The sequence below is a fragment of the Hemibagrus wyckioides genome, linkage group LG03 (assembly GCF_019097595.1).
Source record: "Hemibagrus wyckioides isolate EC202008001 linkage group LG03, SWU_Hwy_1.0, whole genome shotgun sequence".
In the NCBI taxonomy this organism is placed as follows: Eukaryota; Metazoa; Chordata; class Actinopteri; order Siluriformes; family Bagridae; genus Hemibagrus; species Hemibagrus wyckioides.
The window spans coordinates 7,129,491-7,149,497 of record NC_080712.1 but is presented as its reverse complement, the minus strand read 5'-3'; the positions used below and the strand labels follow the sequence as shown (position 1 = coordinate 7,149,497).

Genomic DNA, 20,007 nt, shown 5'->3' with positions numbered 1-20,007 from the left:
TGATTTAACTCATCATCCTATTAAGAAGTTATGTTTTAACAGGGAATATAACAAAACGTAAAGCGTCTAATTAAGACTACAGAACAAGGCTTGAAAAACGGGCATATTTATTTCACACTAAACTCTCTGTATCTATTTTAACTCTAAAAATCCCTTAAAATGTGCAGTGCGTGTGGAACTTAAGGACCTGGATGAAGAAACACTGCTCGAACACACCCCAACATAACACTTATACACTCGAACCCGTTCATTTTACACTGAGCTCTTTCGTGGGGGGGTTAAAATGGGTGTGTTAGAGAAGGGGATAACAGTAACAGCGTGCACGATTGCGACACGAGCAATCACACCGACCCGTCCCAACAGGTAGCACGCTGCGCGTTCGCCTATTGCGCGTTCTCGTCGACGCACGTCATCCGGCTCGCTTCTCGCGCGCTGGTTAAAAAGAAGACGGAGACGGATCGGGACAAGCACGTGAGCGCGCGGAAGGCATCGCGGGAGAGTGAGAGAGAGAGAGAGAAAGAGAGAGAGAGAGAGAGAGAGACACGCGACTAAACTTGGTGCTACTTTTTACGCACTGCTTTAACGGGATTTAACTTTAACGTGCGAGGAAACCGCCTGAGATTATTTGTTCGGATGAATATACATATTTTTTAATCGCGTTACATTATGAAAGAAAACGTTTTTCACGTGTTGGGCGATCCAAAGCTGCACTTGTAGCCTAATTTATTACCGTGAAGTTGCTGGGTGTTTTATTTTCTCTCCTTGCATATACACTTGATAGCCTATTTGATGCGAAGTTACTTTACAAATTCAGCAAACATAAACCAGTAGACGACAGAATAAAGTGTTTGAGGGGGAAAAACTTTTCTTATAAGTGCGAAACAGCAGAGCACCTCTCTTAGAGCCGTGATATATTTATTTCTCTGCAATGAGGCATCTGAAGTTCGTGCTCGTGTTGGTGATCGCCGCCGCCGACCTGTGGGAGTGCGCGGACGCCAAGTGGGGCGACAAGAGCGAGCTGAGTCCGCAGAGGCGGAGATGCTACGACGGAAGTCTACCGAGACGCCTGAAGAAGAAGGAGCGCAAAGTAGCCGGTGGCGGCGGTGGAGACGTCTGTTCCGCGCTCTACCCGCGCGCCTCGTGCTGCCCGAGCCGCAAAGTCCCGTACCGGACAGATCCCACGGTAACCCACTCACACGCACATGTCACACGCATGCTTGTTTTACGCTCCTGTCATCCTCGTGCTGTCCTGCTCTTACACACACCTGGTCATGAATCAGGTGTGTGTTAAAGCACGGCGCGTTATTTTTCTTGGTTCAGCTTAATGATATAAGCATAAAATGAGCTTTTTTGGTGTGTTTCTTCTGGGTGCATTTCAAATTCTGCTTTTCACTGCGTACTCAATTTTGTGGAGACATCTCATTTAAAGTCATAAGAATAGATATGGATTAACCTCTAACCCTCACCTTCGAATCGAATTAAGTTGAATGCAGTGTATTTTTTGGAAGAGTCTGAATATTGATTCATCTCACTGAAGGCAACCTGTGAAGTTCTGGAATTTTTAAATTCATACATTTGTATCTGAGTGAGTCATAAGAAAGTCATGTGAAGGTGGGTCTAAAGATTCCACATTATTTGTATCTCAGCAAAAAAACTTGTGTAAAGCATTTTTCAGTCATTAATCATAATTCCATGTGGCTCAAGGGAGTAAAAATTTCATTGCAGGTTCCTACTGGTTTTATCCGTTGTTTTAGAAATGTTTGTGATCTGTGGTTCTGCATTATTTCACACGTGTCCAGTGTCCATGTCCTTGTCCTGTCTTGTTTTTCAAATGTTCATCCTTCTTCCTTGTCTTGTGTTAACCAATATTTGCCAACTATCACCTGAACAAATCCCGTCTAAACAAAACACCTGATGTTTCCAGCACACAGGTTTCTATTTGAATGCAGATTTACATGTCTAATTGCCAGTTCTTTTGCATCTGCAAACTGGGTCCCATTGGCTCCATGGTTAAATTCAATCATGGGACAAATAAAAACCAACTTTTGTGATTCTATAGCGAATTCACAAAAAAAAAAGAAAGGTGCCCCTTTTCTCATGTAAAAGGCCTTGGTCGAGCAGCCCATGTGGCTGGGTGGCATTACACTTTAGTTGAAAAAAAAAGCCATATTGCATCATTTCATTTGCTCAAGTCATGCAAATAAGAGTGGTTCTGAATGGAACAAAAACAGGGAGTGGACATCTCCTCCTCCCCGCTACACTGCCCACACACGGAGCCTTTTGAGCCGATGGCAAAAGAATAACAACAACACCATTGTGTTTGTTAGTTTCACTAATGGCTGGAGCTGGAGAACATCACTCTCCCGAGTGCTCGGCCCTGGCCAAGTGTTAATGCCGTGGGGAGAGCGTTTGCCCTGCTCCCCCACCCCCCTCTCAAACTTACACCTATTCCCCCTGAGGGACCAAAAGTGTTTGGCTTAAGCCCTTAAACACCCACCAGAGCTGAGCAGGCTCCTACAGAGAACTTGATAGTCCTAAAACATAGTCAGGTTAACGTGATTTCCAACCAATAGACTATGAGATCTGTGCATCATGTCTGGTTCCGTTTTCATAAGTAAAAAAAAAAAAAAACTCCACTTGTACACACCTCCAGCTATCCATGACGTAATGTGACTCCTTGGCCTCCTGGTTGCCTCTTACCGTGTGGCCTTGTGGGACTTCAGCGACCTCCATTGTGTAAGGGTGAATGACAAGCAATTGTTTTCAAGTGTGTCTTTGTGTGTTTATATGTTTGTTCTGGTAATCTCACTGACAATGGGAATTGTGCAGATCTTAATAAGTAACCCCAGCAGCTGCAATATCTCTCTGGCCAATCTAGGTGATTCCAAGTGAAAAAGAGATGATGTCATTGATAAAATAAGGCATACGCAACATGTATTCAGGAAATTGGGTCATAGGATATGTGCTGAAAAGAACTTTTTAAAGTGCAGCAGGATCAAAGGAAGTTTTGAAACAAGTTTATTCCAGGGTTAATGTTTGCTTAATGGGTCATTTTTAACTTTGCTATTAATGTTCACCTTCTTGTATGACTTGGCCTTCGTTCTTGTTAAGTAATGGAAGCAATATATTCATGAAGCAACTTGTCAGAATGACGCCTGACTTAAAAAGGGTGAAATCTGCATGACTTTCACCGATGGTTTTTCACCCCTCTTTAGGAAATGCTTCCAAATTTTAGAGCACATATAGGTTTTTTTTTCCCCTACCCAAACAAACAAAGGTGCTCTTGTTTGTGGTACGGGTGATGGCATCACTGGAGCCTATCCCAACAGCATATGGGCACTGGGCATGCTTGAGAGCGCACAAATGCTCCTCTCCATGGACCATGTGCCAGTCCATGGCTCACTAAATCAATGGGCAATTTAGAGCAGGAGAATGGGTACTCACTACACTGGGGAACCAACCAGAAGAACCAAACTGAGACAGCTTGTGATGCTTGGTGTTATGTCACAGGCATACTATGCTGGAGAATCTGAATGGATTTAGCTTCATTTCCTGGCATGTCATATTCACAGAATTGCTGCAAAACACCCCTAGAATTGTATCCTAAGTAGGACTTTAAGCCAGTTTCATCATAGGATCTACTAACTTGTGTAACCACCGACCACTCAAATGTCTTTCAGTGCTCATTTGGCTTAATTATAGACTTAATTATAAAGTTAAAACCCCAACTTTTGTGGCTGAATGTTCCTGTTTAAGAGGCTGGGGGCAGGCCACAGCTTTAATTGACTTGGACAGACTGCTAATTTGTTGATCCCAGCGGTGGAATGATGTGCCTGTCTATCTCTAAATTGGTGTTTACACACGGACCTCACACAGAGCAGGCGAGTGGTACCAGGCGGCTGCTGCTGGGCCACAAGCGCACGCCTGTGGAGGGGAGGCCCATTACACTGTTGTTTTATTACAGCTAATTTGTTACGTAAATAAGCCCGCTAATTTTCTCGGCCCCAATCTATTTGTTTGCATTTGTTTGCTGACTTAAAAGGACGTTTAGTATGCACTCAGGGTTTTTTTTCCCCATTTCACATTGCTGTGTTTGTTTTGGTTTTAGGATGGCATGCAGCCAACGTGTGATGGGCAATTTTAGATTGAACTGATTTAAATTTAACTGTTTGTCAGCCTTTATGAACTGGATCAGCTTTATCAAGTGGCCCAGGAATCATTGTGAATATAACACCATGTATTTCAAAGGTTTAAATCAAATATTTGTTTTATTCTCCTGTGAACCACTTCTGCTGAGCACTTAGACAATCAGACTCACCCCAAATCCAACAAGTTGGAAAAAAACAGTGAAATCTCATCCTAATGCCAATCAGACTCATTCCAAAGCCAATAAGACACAAAAGCCAATATGACTCAACACGATGCCAATCATAATCTAATCCGGCTCTTCCCAATGTCAATCAGACTCAGCCCATAGCCAGTGAGATTGAAAAAGCCAATGCTTTATTTCAGTGCCATCCAGACCCACCGCAATGCCAACGAGACAAAAAAGCCACTATGAATCAGGTTCTCCCCAATATCAAGAGATTGAAAAGCCAATAAAATTCATTCCATTGCTAATCATAATCACCCCAATGCCAGTGAGGCTCAAAAGCCAGAGCCTCATCCTAATGCCAACCAGAAGCTAATAAGACTCAAATGCAAAGCTTTCCAGAATCACCCAAAAGCCACTGAGATTCCAGTGTCAATGAGGCTCAAAAGCCAGTGAGATGCATAACCATGCCAATGAGCCTGGAAAGCAAATGAGAGTCTCATCACTAGCAAAACTCCAAGCAGTGCCAGTCAGATACATTTCAAAACAAATTTAAATCACCCAAAAAACTGTAAGACTCCAAAGCCAATTAGACCCACCCCAAATCCAATCATCCAAAAGCCTCAAAGCCAATCAGACTTCTCTCATATCAAATCATATGCTTCTGATTCTATCACAGTTCTAAAATGTTGTTACTGTAATACCGGTTGCTTGATCTCTTCAGATCTTTTCCACCAATAACACGGAGTGTTCCAGACTTCTGGAGGAGATCAAATGTGCCCGCTGCTCACCAAACGCTCAGATGCTCTTCCACTTATCCGAACAAGAGCCGGGACGACACCGTGAACCAGACCTGCCACGTCTTTGCCTTGACTACTGCCAAGAGTTCTACTACACCTGTAGAGGACATGTACCAGGTAACACAAACTGGCACAAAAACTTAACAGTACACCACATTTTATGCCGTTTCTGGATTGTGGAATTGTACTGCACTTTAGTTTGTTCCCAAACGAATTGAACCGAACGTTGTAATAGAAACGGCTTAGCTTATACAATCAAGCACGTTTTAGCAAACGCCCAATTCCATGTTTATTCTGAAGGTCTTTTCACTGTATATAAGACAGCTCCTAAGCTCCGGTACTCAGTGAGCACATGCACGTTTACAGCATGCATGCTTAGCCTAAAGCCAAAGGAAAAGACGTCAGAGCCAAACCCTTTCCAAATGTTTGAATAAAATCCCAGTAAAGGTTAGAATGCATGGATTATCATTCCACAGATACTACGCAAAGACACTGCGCGAAAGGTATTGCCTTATCCCACAGCAGCGGCCACTGTTTATGGGTCATGCACATACACACACATAAATATGGTGCTGGAGGCTTCTGCCAAACCCTAACAAAAGCTGACTGATTAGTCCTGGCGTTCAGGATGTACTGCTTGTCTTTTTTTTTCCTCACAATGCCATCCCACATGATGGATTAGAAAAGGTTCTCTAAGCTCCTCGAGCACTGCCATCGTGTGCTTTCACTGAAAGGATTATGCGTATGTCTAAATATTTCTGCTTTTTGGTACAATCTGAAATACAGCAGAATCCTCTCCGATCCACATCGCTTGCATTTCATGGTACTGTTTTATTTTGTTGTTGTTGTTTTTGTTTGTGCTAGATCTTTTTGTTGAATATGCATGAGCACACATGTAAATCTCATGCCTAGCACAAACCAGAAAAAAAAAATGATTCAATTGAATTTTTGAAGTTACACAGCATCTACCCTGTGAGGGTCTACAGATATAGCTTAGTAGACTTTTGGACAAAATTCTATCTCTGTAGTGCAAGCAGTCATGGACCAAGTGGTGTTCTCACACGCTGTCATGTCGCAGCTGTCTGACACACCTCAGCACCCATGAGTGGACACACACACACACACCAAACAAAGCCCAACAATCTAGAATGAATAGACATGAATGAATGGTTTAATGATGAGTTTCTTCATTGTATTCCTGTCAAATGGCTGCGTTTACATCAGCAGAACCTGGGTGCATGTGTATGACTAAGGTCTAGACATGACCGACCCTGACACCTTGCCCTCCTTCACGACGCGACGGAAAATACCATGTTTTATGACAGTCATCCGCTCCAGCGGTTTGTTTTTCTTGGTTCTGCATTTAAGAAGGTCTAAACAGTGCAGGCTTTTTGCGACATTTAAATGTTTAAGCAGCTATCACAACCGGGTTTATGTTTTCTCCATAGCATGAATGGCATTAGGAACAAACTTCCTGTGTTTGCTTGGGTGTGTCACTGCGCAGAGCCACAACTGTCACTGCTTGGCGCATTCCATCAGATGGGATGGTATGTAGATTAGGCAGGGGCAGATATGCAACCAGGCCACACACATACACTAACGCTTACATGTATACACACATATATATATATACACACACATATACACAAACAAATCAGTCATCCTAAACACACTGTCAATCAAACATACTGAAAAGGATGGAAGCAAAACTGTTGTGGTAAAAGACAGAAAGACACAGTCCGAGAACAGAAGTCCACAAACCTCAGCTCTCCTCCTCTTCCCTCCTCCTCTCTTTCCCTCGGCCTCTCTTTCAAAATCAGCATATGTGGTGACGAATGACACATTTATTTTTCTACAAAGGTTGTGTATATGTAAAACTGCTGAAGTGCATCAAGATGTCAAGTACTTTGGGTGGCCACCCAGGTTGCTCTGGAAGATAACCAGATGGAAGTATAACCATAGAAGCGGCGATGTGGACAGACTCTCGCTCTCAGAGCAGTACAATAAAAACCGGGCTGTGCTGCGTGGATGCACAGACAGTGTGTGGCCACATAGTAATTTTGCCATATGTTTAGGGAAGTTGTTAACCATAAATGGCCCAAATTAGAACAGTTGTTTTTCATATACATATAATTTATCTTCAAGTATTCTGGGCCTCTTTTTTTCCTAGAAGGGATTCTTATCCTTAAATGAGACAAATAAAATCTCTCCTTCTCTCAGATATATAGTGTCCATGATGCAATTGTCCTTTATAGATTATTGATTTTCTATGAACAGCTTAATTTGTACAAAAAATTAATTTCAAGAAAAATGTTTATCAAAAATATATTTCGTCCCTGTGTAGGGACTAAATAATTGTTTATGACTCAACTCACCCTGACACCAACCTGAGGCACATTAAGTGTGAAATGTGTAAAATGAATACAAGTGAAAGAGTCTACATACATGTCTACAGGATCCTTATCTCTGATTTCAACTTGCCTATAAATGTTGGACAAAGTTGAGGAGTATATTCCATATCTTTTAAATCTGCTGAAGCTTCTATAAAACGAGCGGTTGTCTCATATGTATAAGATATTGGAGTTGTATTTTAATTTTAATAGAGGCAGCACTACTAGTCAAGTTAATCCTTTTGCACCACTGGCCATTTTTTTCCCCGTATCGACATTTTGTGCAAAGGTGATGCTTTTATCCAAAATGTCTTAAAGTAACTTTCAAGAGTTTATTATAATATGTACAGAAAACAATCAGCTACACAGTACAATTTCTTGAAATTCGTCTTGAAATTCTCTCTTTTTGAAATTCCCCCAGCAACCTCACACATACTTTAGACAGGACATACAAAAGATGCAAAAAAAGCATAAAAATTACATTTTAACAATTGAGACCGAATAAAAGTAAGGAGGCAGAGCTTGTTCTCACCATCTTCTGATTTGTAGCCCAAATCTCTAAGCCATCACAGAAACCACACACACACACACGCACAACCAAACAAACACAAGAGTTTTTTGTGTGCTCTGTGTGGGGAAAACATCATAAATTCCTCATCAATCACCATTTCCTTAATCAGAAGAAAAGCTGACTTTATACTTAACTAGCTATACTTCACTTGAAGGAAAGCATTGCTAGCAAGGATTTTGTATCTTACTTTTTAAATGTCATCATTACTTATACGCTATATACTGTGTTACAAGAAGCCGAAAGCATGCATCATTAGAACTTTCAAAAGTCCTAAAGATTCTTGCTTCCTACGGTTGTCCTTGTTCATCAACGACCTCACAATGAACACTTCAAGGAAAGGTCATGAATTAGCACTTATCTACCTTATCTTCCGAGAGTAGATTTTACAGGCTACTTATCCATCCTTCAGTACCAGAGACACCCCAGTCCACTTCCAGACTCTGTAGTATCCCCATAAAAGCATTTACTGCTTTGCCTCGCTCCCTCACGCCGCTGTGACTCAGCACTCGCACTCGCAGGCCTGAGATAACCACATTGTGCGTGGGTGGCATGGCCGAGTGGCTATGTGCATGTGCCTTTGATCTCCTTGTTGTGTTTAGATGTTTAGGGATATCCTATCACCTCAGTTGTTGGTGTGGTCACCCCCAGCACCAGCACACACACAAACACACACTCCTCAGGCGTTGCAAAGGGGCTTGGCGAAGATGAAAGTAAGGAGGGGAGTGTGTTTGTGTTTCGATCGCTGGTGTGTTTTCTCTGCCCTCCCCAGTAGACGTTCTTCTCTGTGAGGGTTTAGTTAAGAGGAAATCACCAGGCTGGTTGTTTTTAGGTCACCGTGGAGCTGTTAACAACCTACATTCTTACAAACACTGCCTTACCACGTAGGCCACGTTTAGGTTTTATCATTCCCGCTTCCTAAGCTCTCTGCACTGTGTGGGCTTTTCACATCCTGAGAGATTTATGTTGGCTGTTAATAGAGAAATAAATCAGAGTTTCTGCTGATAACAAGCAACAGAAATCTAATCTGCTAGGCACAATCAATCAAACTTGGATGTCCATTCATCATTTATTTGAATTTGACTGACATGTTCCAGATGAAAAATGAGCCCCAGACTGAATGTTTGGCAAGTTTGAGTTTGACATGCTCACTTTTGACGTGTTTAACGCTGTTTAAACTTTCCACATATGTCTAAATAAAGTGTGTAGTATCTTTCTGATGTGTTCACTGATCGGTGGGAGATTCCAAAATTCTGGCATCATTTAAACTTTATTTTTTTTATCAGTTTTAAATACTGGATCCAAAGAAAGAGGCATTTAATAGCTTCAAAAAATATGTTAAAATAACACTTTTACATGCTTTCTTACCTTTGGACAGCTGTCTCTTGTTCTCTTATATGAATAACAGCATTGAAAGCTCTTTAGCGAATAATTAGCAAATATGGCAAAAAATGAAAATTAATGAAAAATTACTTTTTGTACTTTCAAAGTGATCTTGTGAGATAACAGTACTGTATCTCTGAAAATGAAAGAACGTACTTTTCTTCTTTACAGGATCTTTTCGAAATTTATAAAACTATGTGGATAATTTATAAAAATATGCGGAATTTTGTGGAATATTTCAGATATTTCGTGTCCTCAATGTGTTCAGGTAGAGCGGTTAACACAACTAAAATATTTATTTTATATCAGATTATATATTTATTTATCTGAATCTTGAAGGACACTTCCCTGTTTTATAAATGCTATATTTATGTTCTGTAAATTTAATATCATTGGTAAATAAATAGCACACCTATCATAGACCCCCCTTCTCGATGTTGTGCTTTACAGGTTTATGAAACAAATCTAGCAAATATTTCTAAATGTTAACGCTAGCATCTGACAGTGTCCAACCAGTGCACCATAACCACAGATGGGATTTAGCTTGAGCCTGTGGTGAGACGTCTCGAACTGTGTGAGCTTGCCTGGGGAACAGCTTTAACTACAGGGGATTCTGCTGGTCTTGGAGGCGATGACATCATCCTCTAAGACTCGCGTGGTGTCTGTTTCGGGCTGAGCTCAGTTGTCTGTCTGTGTTTGGCAGAGCTCTTCCAAGCCGATGTAGACGAGTTCTGCCAATACTACGGGAGGAGAAATGGGGGCCTGTGCTTTCCTGATTTCCACCGAAAGCTACTGCGTGGGCAGGACTCCAACTACTTGGGAGATGAGAGAATAGAAGCGATCAACAGGTATGTAAAGAAGTACATTCAGATTTTAGTGATTTTTTATTATAGCAATCCCCATTTAAACATTCATAGATTGATTAGACTGTTTTCTTAACATTTCCGAAGCATCGTTCCAGGTAATTCCAAAGTGATGATTTTGAAAATTGTATTCATCAGATGTTGAATGCCATCCCTTATCAGTTCATCTCTTCTGTTTTTTTTGTTTTTTACTGGATAAGAGCATTGGTCATTGATGTCCTGACATGCATGAATGAGCCTACATGTAAAAATATTCCCGTTTGTGCTTTGGGCCTGGCTTGATGCCCCCTCCTTCCCATGGCTGAGCCTCGTCTGTTTGTCCAGTGCTGGTTTAGCCAGCTTTAAGGGCACAAAGAAAGTGCTTATACTGCTCCTGCTCTGATCTGGACCAGTGGGCTTTAAAGCTTATGTGAAAAGACATGACGAGGGACGGTCTCTAAAAGCAGCTATCTCCGCTGATAGAATCAGAGAAGCACCAAAAACAAGGTTTAGCCTAAAGACCTCAAGGGTTCACTCGAATGTTGAGTTTGACCCTCGAGTTTCTGAGATGGGATACTTCAGTTTCGTTTACATTAGCTTCAGAACATTTTAATCCGTCCCTGATTTTTTTGCCAAAATATCTTTCATTTGTTCACTTATTGAAGCCAGAGCAATGAGGAAACCCTTTAGGCATGTGCAGGAATGTAAATATGAATAGATAGCTGTTAAATCTTCGATATCGCTCTGATATTTATCAGTGTTATGAAGTATCCGCATCATTACATTGTGCATTTCTAAAAGTATGCCAAATCCCACACAATCTGCTAAAACCCACTGCTGGGAGCCTCCCAAGCTACTGAGGCACTTGGGGGTGTGCTGTTATAGGAAAATCATTGACTCTGTGATGCCAAAGTTGATTATTTCCTCTATAATTGCCCATCCTATAGTGTTTTATTCTTATACAACCCCAATTAATTAATTTAATTTGTGCAGAAGAAACAGGGTATATCCTGATATTACTCGGGTTTCAGCACCTATAACCAGTCATTTTATTCACGAGCCTGTCTTTTTCTTTTTCTCTTAAACCTAACAAAGTCATGTCATGTTACTAAGAAACCAGAAAACATAAAATCCTGTCCTGTCCTGATCATTTTCGCTGACACTGGAGACATTTAAAATAAAAACTTTACCATCTCAATTGATTGTTTAATCTGTTTTTATTATTAGTCATAGATTATGTGGTGCATCCTCCATACATGTCGCTATAGAAATGCTAACATATTAGAATGATCTGTTAGTACAAATCAATCAACAAATCAACTGTCCGAGCTACTATCATTGAAAATTAATCAACTTCTCATGACCAATCAGATTCAAGCATTCTATAGTATTCTGGTGCAAGTCTTATGTAATAGTTGATGCAGCCAGATCTGGTCAGGTCTGGTTCATATGATACATCTTTCACCCAATAAGAGTTTCTTCTCCTGCAGTGAACTCCTATTTCTAAAATCAAATGCTCATATTCAATAGCCATCAGCTGTAGTTTCTATAGCAGCTGTTTTGTTGACAAAAACAGATTTCTCACTGACTGATCTGAGCAATCTGCTATCTTCAGCAGGAAGCATAAGCACAACTGCTACTGTGCTCAGGAGATCTTGAGTGGGCTACGTCAGCCCGTGGCTGTGGTGCATTGTGGGGATGGCTCACAGCGCCTTTTTATCGTGGAGAAGGAAGGCTTTGTCCGCATCCTCACCCATGACATGGAGCTTCTGAAGGAGCCTTACCTGGACATCCACAAGCTAGTTCAAACTGGGATCAAGGTAAGAGGCATCACAGCAGCATGTATTCCCTTCACAATTTTGCACAAAGTCAAGCAAAGCAAACATTAGAGGAGCTTGTAATTTTTCAGAATTACCACTGATTTTGAGCAGATTTGGACCGAGATGTGTCATGTGATGTCATCAAAACACGCATTCAGCCAAAGCCCTCTTTGATTCATGTGCATCAAACATGGGTACAGCTATCATAGAAAGTAATTGTAGGAATCTGGGATCTGGAAAAAACCTATCAGATGTTGAATTCTGGCAAACAGCAAAATAGACGAAAAATCTGGTTTTAGATGAAAATTCAGAAAATTTTCTACCAATAATATACATAAAAAAGGTATAGTTAACCCCAACCCTGACAAAAAGAAAATATTTTTTAACTTTAAGGACTGGATTGTCAGATACAATCATAGGAAATTGTAGGTCAAAGAAAGGCCTGTAATTTAAGCAAAGAATTAGGGTTTACATGACTCTTACATGACGTAACTCTTACATGATTTGCACTGCAAGATACATTTATTTCATTCAGTTTTTATTTATATGTCATTGGTAACTGCTTTAGTTTGTTCAGGGTCATGGATGTTCACTTTGCTTGTATTTTGACCAAATAAGCCATCAGACAGTATATAATAAGAACTGCAGAAGCGGGTAGGTATTGGTCAGTATTTCATTTGGGATTGGGTGGGAATGGTATTAAAATAGGGCACACCTCTAGTATACAGCTTTGGTTGCAAACAAGCTGGACAATCAGGGTTATCTTCCCCTTAAACAAGAATTTTCACCTATCTTTGTGGCCTCTAGTTTGCAAAAAACATGAAGCATCACAACCATCATTAAACTCCATTACATTTACAGTATTTGGCAAATGCCATTATCCAGAGTAACATATCTCATTTATACAATTGAGCATTTGAGGGTTAAGGGCCTTGCTCAAGGGCCCATAAGTGGCAGCTTGGTGGACCCAGCAGTGGCAGCTTGGTGGGCCTGAGCAACTGAGGTTTAAGGGCCTTGTTCAAGGTCCCAGCAGTGGCAGCTTGGTGGGCCATCACAAACAGGTCTCTGTGGTGTGTATGTACAACTCCGTATGTACAGGTGACATTACCAGCATGTTCAGTATTTAGTGACAGGGACAGTAATGAATAGGAGAGAATTGGGGTTGTAGAGTGCTTTTTCACACACAGATAACTCTACTCCATGGATTTGCTACAGACAGGAAGATGTGGCTTTGATGAAGAATAATTTATACCTACTAGATCCATCCAGCCTGACCTTTTGGTATCAAAGGAGTCTGATCTTCAGAATTCAGAAGACCATAAGGCAAAAGCATTTTCAGTGCATTTTCACTATAGAGAGATTGATGAGGTTTGTATCAAAACCTCATTATTATAAGACATTATACCTCCTTCAGCACTCTTTACTTGTTTCCTGCATCTTCAATTTCAAGCATTTTATGCAAGGTATACTGCATAAGGATGCACTACCAGGATTCACTGGACAGCTACACATATGGACTCTGTAATAAACTAATGGATGATGGAAGCAAAAGATGCATTTCTTTAATCACAGTTCTGTTGCTAGAGGACCTTCAACGTTTAATATGACTTGTAGACCACGTTATCACACAGCCTGTTATAGAATTCGTGCATGGATTTATTGCAACTCATATACTGTGATAAGTAATAACTTGCACAGTTCACAGCTTTAGTGACACATGTGTAATGTGTACTTACAAGTTATTTTATATACTATGTCGGTAGAGGCAATAGGTTTAATTTCTGAGAAGTAGGAGAATGTGGCTGCATGATTATAGGATATCCTCCCATACATCAGCAGAAGCTTTGCCGTGTGCCACTACGGATGTTTATTTGTCCCCATTACAAATGCAGGCATTTATTTGCAAATGTGTCCCAAGATGGAGGAAGTGGACAACATCAGGAAGTTTACATGTGTCGCATGCTTCTTTTGCTTCCCCAGAGAGAGCGATTATGGGCTTCCGTGGACTTGACATGCGAACGCTTCGCTAGGAAGACTTTGTGCACCTTATCGTAATTAAACATAATTGGCTGTGGATCCAACACTCATTATGTCAAAATTAGAGAAGTCTCAAGTCCTGCTAGATCCCAAGAGTCCTATTCTGTGAAGTTTGGCTGCTATCATGGAGAGCTACACAGAACGGATGGTGTTTACGCAAAGCAACAACAGGATGTTGCTCTCTTTGTGTACGCGGTAGGTCCCCTGATTCCTTCGGAAAAGTAGATAGTGTTTTTATCACAACTTTGATTCTAATGTTCTATGTTTCCTTTCCGTCAATCCTCCCGCTGCCAATTACACCAACTCAGACACAATGCACCGTCCACCATAGGGAGGTCCCTCAAGCGCTGTGGGTGTTCTCTGATTACATTTTATCTGCTGTCTCTCCAGCCCCATGGGCCCAGAACCACATGTATATTCCATTTCTGTCATCATTACTTCGAATGGTCCTTGTTTTTAGACCAACATAGTTTGCATGGTTGACATTTTGCCAAGAGACTTAGCCCCAGTGATTCTTCTTGACCTCTTTATATGTGAGGAGTCAATAGCCAGCATTCTTCTTTCTCTGCAATTATGAAACTATCCTGCAAGCCAGTGTAATGTTGTTCAGCTTTCCCTCAGTGCTTAAATGGGACAATTAAACCCTGTCAGCTGACAACCAAGCCAACTGGCTAATCTGAATTGTTTGCAGTTTCTCAGTTTGCTGTTTGAAAATGTTTTTTTTTATTATTATTGCTTTTCAGCTGTGCATTGTGGGATAATGATCTTGCTCGGTATAATCCTCCACACCATCACAGCTGTGCGGTGTTTACCAGGTTAACCAGCTGTTAATGTTGTCTGGATTTGACTGAGCAAGACAGCGCTTAAGCACCAGTGCTTTGCCAATTAACTTGTTTTGGGTTTGCATTGAGTCAAGCTTTTCCAGATGCCGAAATGAACTCCAGTCCTCATGGTGACACGTAAAGACCCGGAGCATGTGTTGATCTTTTAAAATATTTGTGTGAGGGAGATGGTGATTAAGAGTTTAGCCTTGATTCTCTGCACGTTGAATTGTTAGCAGCAAAAGCACGGGACTGCTTCACTGTTGTGTCTGCTAGACCGGGGTGCATGGCGGCAGAGATGAAGACATCTGTATGCAACGTGAGCATGGCTCTATTGCCAGAGCGAGGGCAGCCAGCTGCAATAAAGTATTTCTTGCTGAAGCAAATAGTTCACGGCATGTCATGCTCTCTGTCACACTACACACACAGCTGTTGGGTTTTTTCAGTCAGATGAGCAAGAAGGGCTCTCAGACCTGTCTGAGATAAGTACCCCAGCTTTGACAAATGGCCCTTTTCCTCCCCCTCATCCCCTCCTTTTTAACAGATCACTTCAGGAAACGACCACTGCTGTCATCTCACTTGACTTAACTTCCCCCAGCACTGTCCTGATCTCCAGAAGAACATTTAGCTCTTGACGATCGACCAGTGTGGCTGAAAACATTGTGATTTGCGGTCTTCCATACAATTTTCCATTGTACTCCATTTCAGGCTTCAGTAATGTATAATAACAGGTGTAGGAATGTGTGTTTTGGAGGAAGTGGAACACTAGATGTGTGTGAATCCCAAGCCCTGAGATGGGGGATCAAGAGTTCAAGTAGCTTTTGAGGTATGTGTGTGTGTGTTTTTTTTTTTAATCAGCTCCCGGGTAAAGATTTTTATGTAGGGTTTCCCAAGCACACTAGAACCAGAAGGTGCACAACAGCAATGTGCGAGCTAAGCTATGGCTGTGTATCATGCCTTGAAAGCTGCAAGCCAGGAAACTGCCAATGGCTACGTGAAAATTTAGGGGGAGTGTTGTGTAGTTTGTGGCTGTAGCACATCTCGTTCTCGCTTCCTGGCACTGGTTCCACTACTGGCAGAACACTTGTAAGGGCAGGCTCTTATGGCCATCGCTTGCTCGCTTCCCTGAATCTGGATACTGTAAAACAGACACACACTAGATATGCTAAAGCTTTGCTAGGAAGGTATTTTAAAGAAGTCGGCATTTAATGCACTTAAAAACAAAGTTAAAAAAGAGAATTCCAGAAAGATATTATAGTCTGCCCATTTCCCACTAACTCGAGTAATCTATTATGGTTGGTGTTACATAAGAAAGATATCTTACAATATGTCCAGCTTGTAAATTCCTGAAGAGGTTGCAAATACATGGTTGGAGTGTCTTGGCTTAAGACGGGGACGCTTGTGCCAGTGTTGCAATTAAGCAGACCTGTTCACTGGGTGCGAGTCTGCCAACAACTTGCCTCCACTGGTATTTCTACTCTTCTAATGATAAATGGACCACAATGGAATGATTTTGGCTTTATTTCAGTGCACCTCAGCTGTTAATTTGGATCCAGAGGAGTGGGTCCTTCTTGCCACACAGTATCATCACTGGGGTCTGCCTACTTGTGTACTCAGTGGTCCCTGGCTAGAGATCATACAACTCGATGGAATTCATGTCTTGTCCTTCCATGTGTTTGTTTTGGTATTTGGGTCATGACATCAGTCCTACATATGAATCAGGTGCTTCAACAAAGTAATAGGAAACACACTTACATTCATTCTTTCAGTTGCATTGTACCTGCCAACTCAGGAACAGGCGTTTAATAAAAACCACAAAAAATGTCTTGTCATTAATGAGCCCATAAGTCATTATTTATCTGTCAGCTTTCACGGCTTTCTCACTCTTGCGGTCAGATTGAAAAGACTCCGGAGTGTGATTACTCAAGTCTCTGAAGATCTTTTACACTCCCCTCTGGAGCATTCCAGAGATGGTGCAGACTCGCGTCCGCATTTGTGCCACTGGCCTGTCCAACTTGGATTAGTTCAGCGCAGCCTAACAGAGCTTCTCTGACCAATTTATGGTCTGTGTGTTTTGGCTCGTTCTGCGGGCTGAACCACAGAGTTAACTCAAGCAGTTCACAGAAGACCTCTCTTTACTCAATTCCTGTGAAATATCGGAAAGGAATGCCGCATAACTGACATGACGGCATGCTGTATTTGTTTATTGGACACGCTGCATTGGCTCATTGTGGGGCAAAAACACTCCTCCCATGTTACGTCCTATCCCAAAGCGCTAAATCTCAGAAATCCTTGTTCAAAAACAAGCTTGCTTGAAAATGCTGTTATTCACACATTCGAAACACATACGCCTGGCTTTCTGTTAATTCTTTTTATTTTCCTAACAATGCAAGAAAGAGAAAGCCCAACCTGATTGTTTGGCCAGGGATTGAAATGATACAGCTGCTTATTACAGCTGACGATGATGAGTAGACCACCAGAGTCGTGACAACTGATGTAGCTGCCCCCGGGGTGAAACAAAGGTTTACCTATTACACAAGCAATTTCATTGCTTTTCTAAACAAGTTGCCAAGACAGTGGGAGTTGGCAGTTTGCTCCTTGTTTATTTTTATTTTTTTTTTCTATTTCTTTTTTCCTCCCCTCTCAGATTTTGCACGGATTAAAAAACAGAGGGGCAGGAGGGGAATAGGGCGGGGGTAGGGATGGAATAAGGAGGTGGAGGCCCACAGCTTGGGCTGAAGGACTCCTGGGCTTTTTGTGCTCTCTATGAACTGCCAGTGAGCTAATAAATTCTTTCAGCCTCTCGCCGCTGCATTCGCGGATATCCCCCCAAAGATTACACACACAAATCACTAGTGTGGTGGAGGCTGCAGGGAGGGCCTAAGCATCATGGAGGGGCCTTGCCCCAAAAATGAGCCACACATAACCAAAAGGAGGACCAGAAAGAAGGGGGTTGCTGGGAGTCAAATGTTTTATAATTGTTTGTAATGCAGTAGTCAAGGAGGGAGAAAGGGGGGTGAGAATAAAAGAGAGCTGGAGCAAGAGGGCATGGGGGTAACTGGCTCCCATATGGAGAGAGCGAGATAGAAAAGGAGAGAATAAGAAAGAGAGGGACAGAAAGGGACACGGGGGGCCTGGCTTTAGGCCTGGCCCTACGCTGGCTTTTAAAAAGGGAACATAATTAACTTCTAGATTCTTTGTGCTCCCCATCTGACTTGCAGGGAGGAGATGAAAGGGGCTTGCTAAGCCTGGCATTCCACCCCAATTATAAGAAAAACGGCAAGCTGTACGTCTCCTACACGACGAACCAGGAGCGCTGGGCAATCGGCCCTCATGACCACATTCTTCGTGTGGTGGAGTATACAGTGTCCAGGTAACAGCCACTTACACACTGCTTGCATCTCAGACTGACCAATGTTGAGGGGTAGGAGGGAAATAAAATTGGTTTAATGATTGTTATTAAATGTTTCAGGATATGTGTGGTTTTGAAACCAGGTTTTTGGCTGCCAAGGGTGTTGTAAAATATTTTATGACAGTGATGGATGTTTTTATAGAGATTTAATGGTGGTGCATAATTAAACAATTTCATTGACTGGAATTCTTTTCTGCTGCATTGCAAAATGCACAGCAGTTAAGAAAGGAAACTCACTTCAGTTTAATTATTGCATTTTATGACTAGTCTCAAAGTTTAAGCACATCAATATAGCAATCAAAAGTGATATACTTCATTCAACTATATAATACTCATGAAAAAAGAAATTGTAGATCACTGAAACATTTTGGAAGTTTTTTTACCGTTTTGCAGGAATTATATTACATTACAGATCTGGCAGGCAACAGATAATAAATTTCTCATTATATATCATAAATTAATCTGAGGAAGACTGCATTCTTATCATTAGGCACAAATAGATATTGGACCTTGATGATAAAGTGTGTATTGAATGTTATTGATGTTCCTCTCAGAAAAAACCCCAACCAGGTGGACACTAGGACCTTTCGAGTGTTAATGGAGGTGGCCGAACTCCACAGGAAGCACTTGGGTGGGCAGCTGCTCTTCGGACCTGATGGGCTTTTGCATATATTCCTTGGGGACGGGATGATCACTCTGGATGATATGGAAGAGATGGACGGATTGAGGTGATTGTGCCAACAATGTATAGCAAGGGCATCAGCTTCTAGTACTGAAGGGTCACAGCAAAACGTAACAAACCCTTACAAATGATAGAGCATTGAAAACACTAATCCACTCTTTCCAAAGCTCTATAACCATATAATCAAAATCCACCATTTGAATAATAAGCAGTGCGTTTGCAGAGTAGAATGTCTTTGACCTTGATATTAGCTACATTCCTCCTTCTGTCAACCTACTAAGAGAGAGATTTGCTGCTGCAGTGACTTCACTGGATCAGTTCTGAGGGTGGATGTCGACACGGACCAATGTTCTACGCCCTACGTCATTCCATGGGACAACCCATACTTCAACAGCACCAATCAACCACCAGAAATCTTTGCCCATGGACTGCATGATCCTGGCAGGTGGGTTACAGTATGAGGATGCCTCAGAATACAGAGCAAGTCCTTAGTATAATGTGGAGAACCGCTGAGGTTTGGTATAGTCCATTCTCTAGAGACATCTGAATAAAAGCCATGGTTGTTTTCCGATGTTTGCTTTGCCTACTGTTCCAATACATGCTTCAGAGAGAAAGGTTACATTTTGTCTATAGTCTGCAACAATAGATGGCTGACAAAGGATAATCCAGTGGCTATGTTATGCTATGGGGGAAAGGGAAGCCATTTATTTATTGGGCAGATATGGTTTGGCTTGACGTTCTCTCCTTGGTGGAAAACATCACTGTAAATCAATACAAATTTCTTCCGACCAGTTAGTTTTATCCTACAATAAATCATTTCTATCCTGATGGCCGTGGTCTCTTCTAGGATGGTTCCATCCCTTCCACAGGGCATGGGGGTTCACTGATGAGTATTAATATTATGTCAATTGTATGCTCTTCTCATTACATTCACCAGATC

General features: G+C 41.6%; 1 protein-coding gene across 3 annotated transcripts in view; it reads left to right on the top strand.

Annotated features, from left to right (window-relative positions):
* The first annotated feature begins 344 nt into the window (after nucleotides 1-344).
* Nucleotides 345-20,007, top strand: part of hhip (hedgehog interacting protein) — a 32,344-nt gene continuing 12,681 nt past the window's right edge. The window contains exons 1-7 of one of the 3 annotated variants that reach the window (XM_058386166.1): nucleotides 349-1,183; nucleotides 5,037-5,229; nucleotides 10,157-10,301; nucleotides 11,914-12,115; nucleotides 18,195-18,346; nucleotides 18,940-19,113; nucleotides 19,369-19,512. In XM_058386166.1, coding sequence (XP_058242149.1) covers nucleotides 929-1,183; nucleotides 5,037-5,229; nucleotides 10,157-10,301; nucleotides 11,914-12,115; nucleotides 18,195-18,346; nucleotides 18,940-19,113; nucleotides 19,369-19,512 — 1,265 coding nt within the window. In that variant the 5' untranslated portion in view covers nucleotides 349-928. Of the gene's footprint in view, nucleotides 1,184-5,036; nucleotides 5,230-10,156; nucleotides 10,302-11,910; nucleotides 12,116-18,194; nucleotides 18,347-18,939; nucleotides 19,114-19,368; nucleotides 19,513-20,007 lie in introns of all 3 variants that reach the window. The other 2 variants (XM_058386165.1, XM_058386167.1) reach the window with 2 other exon arrangements.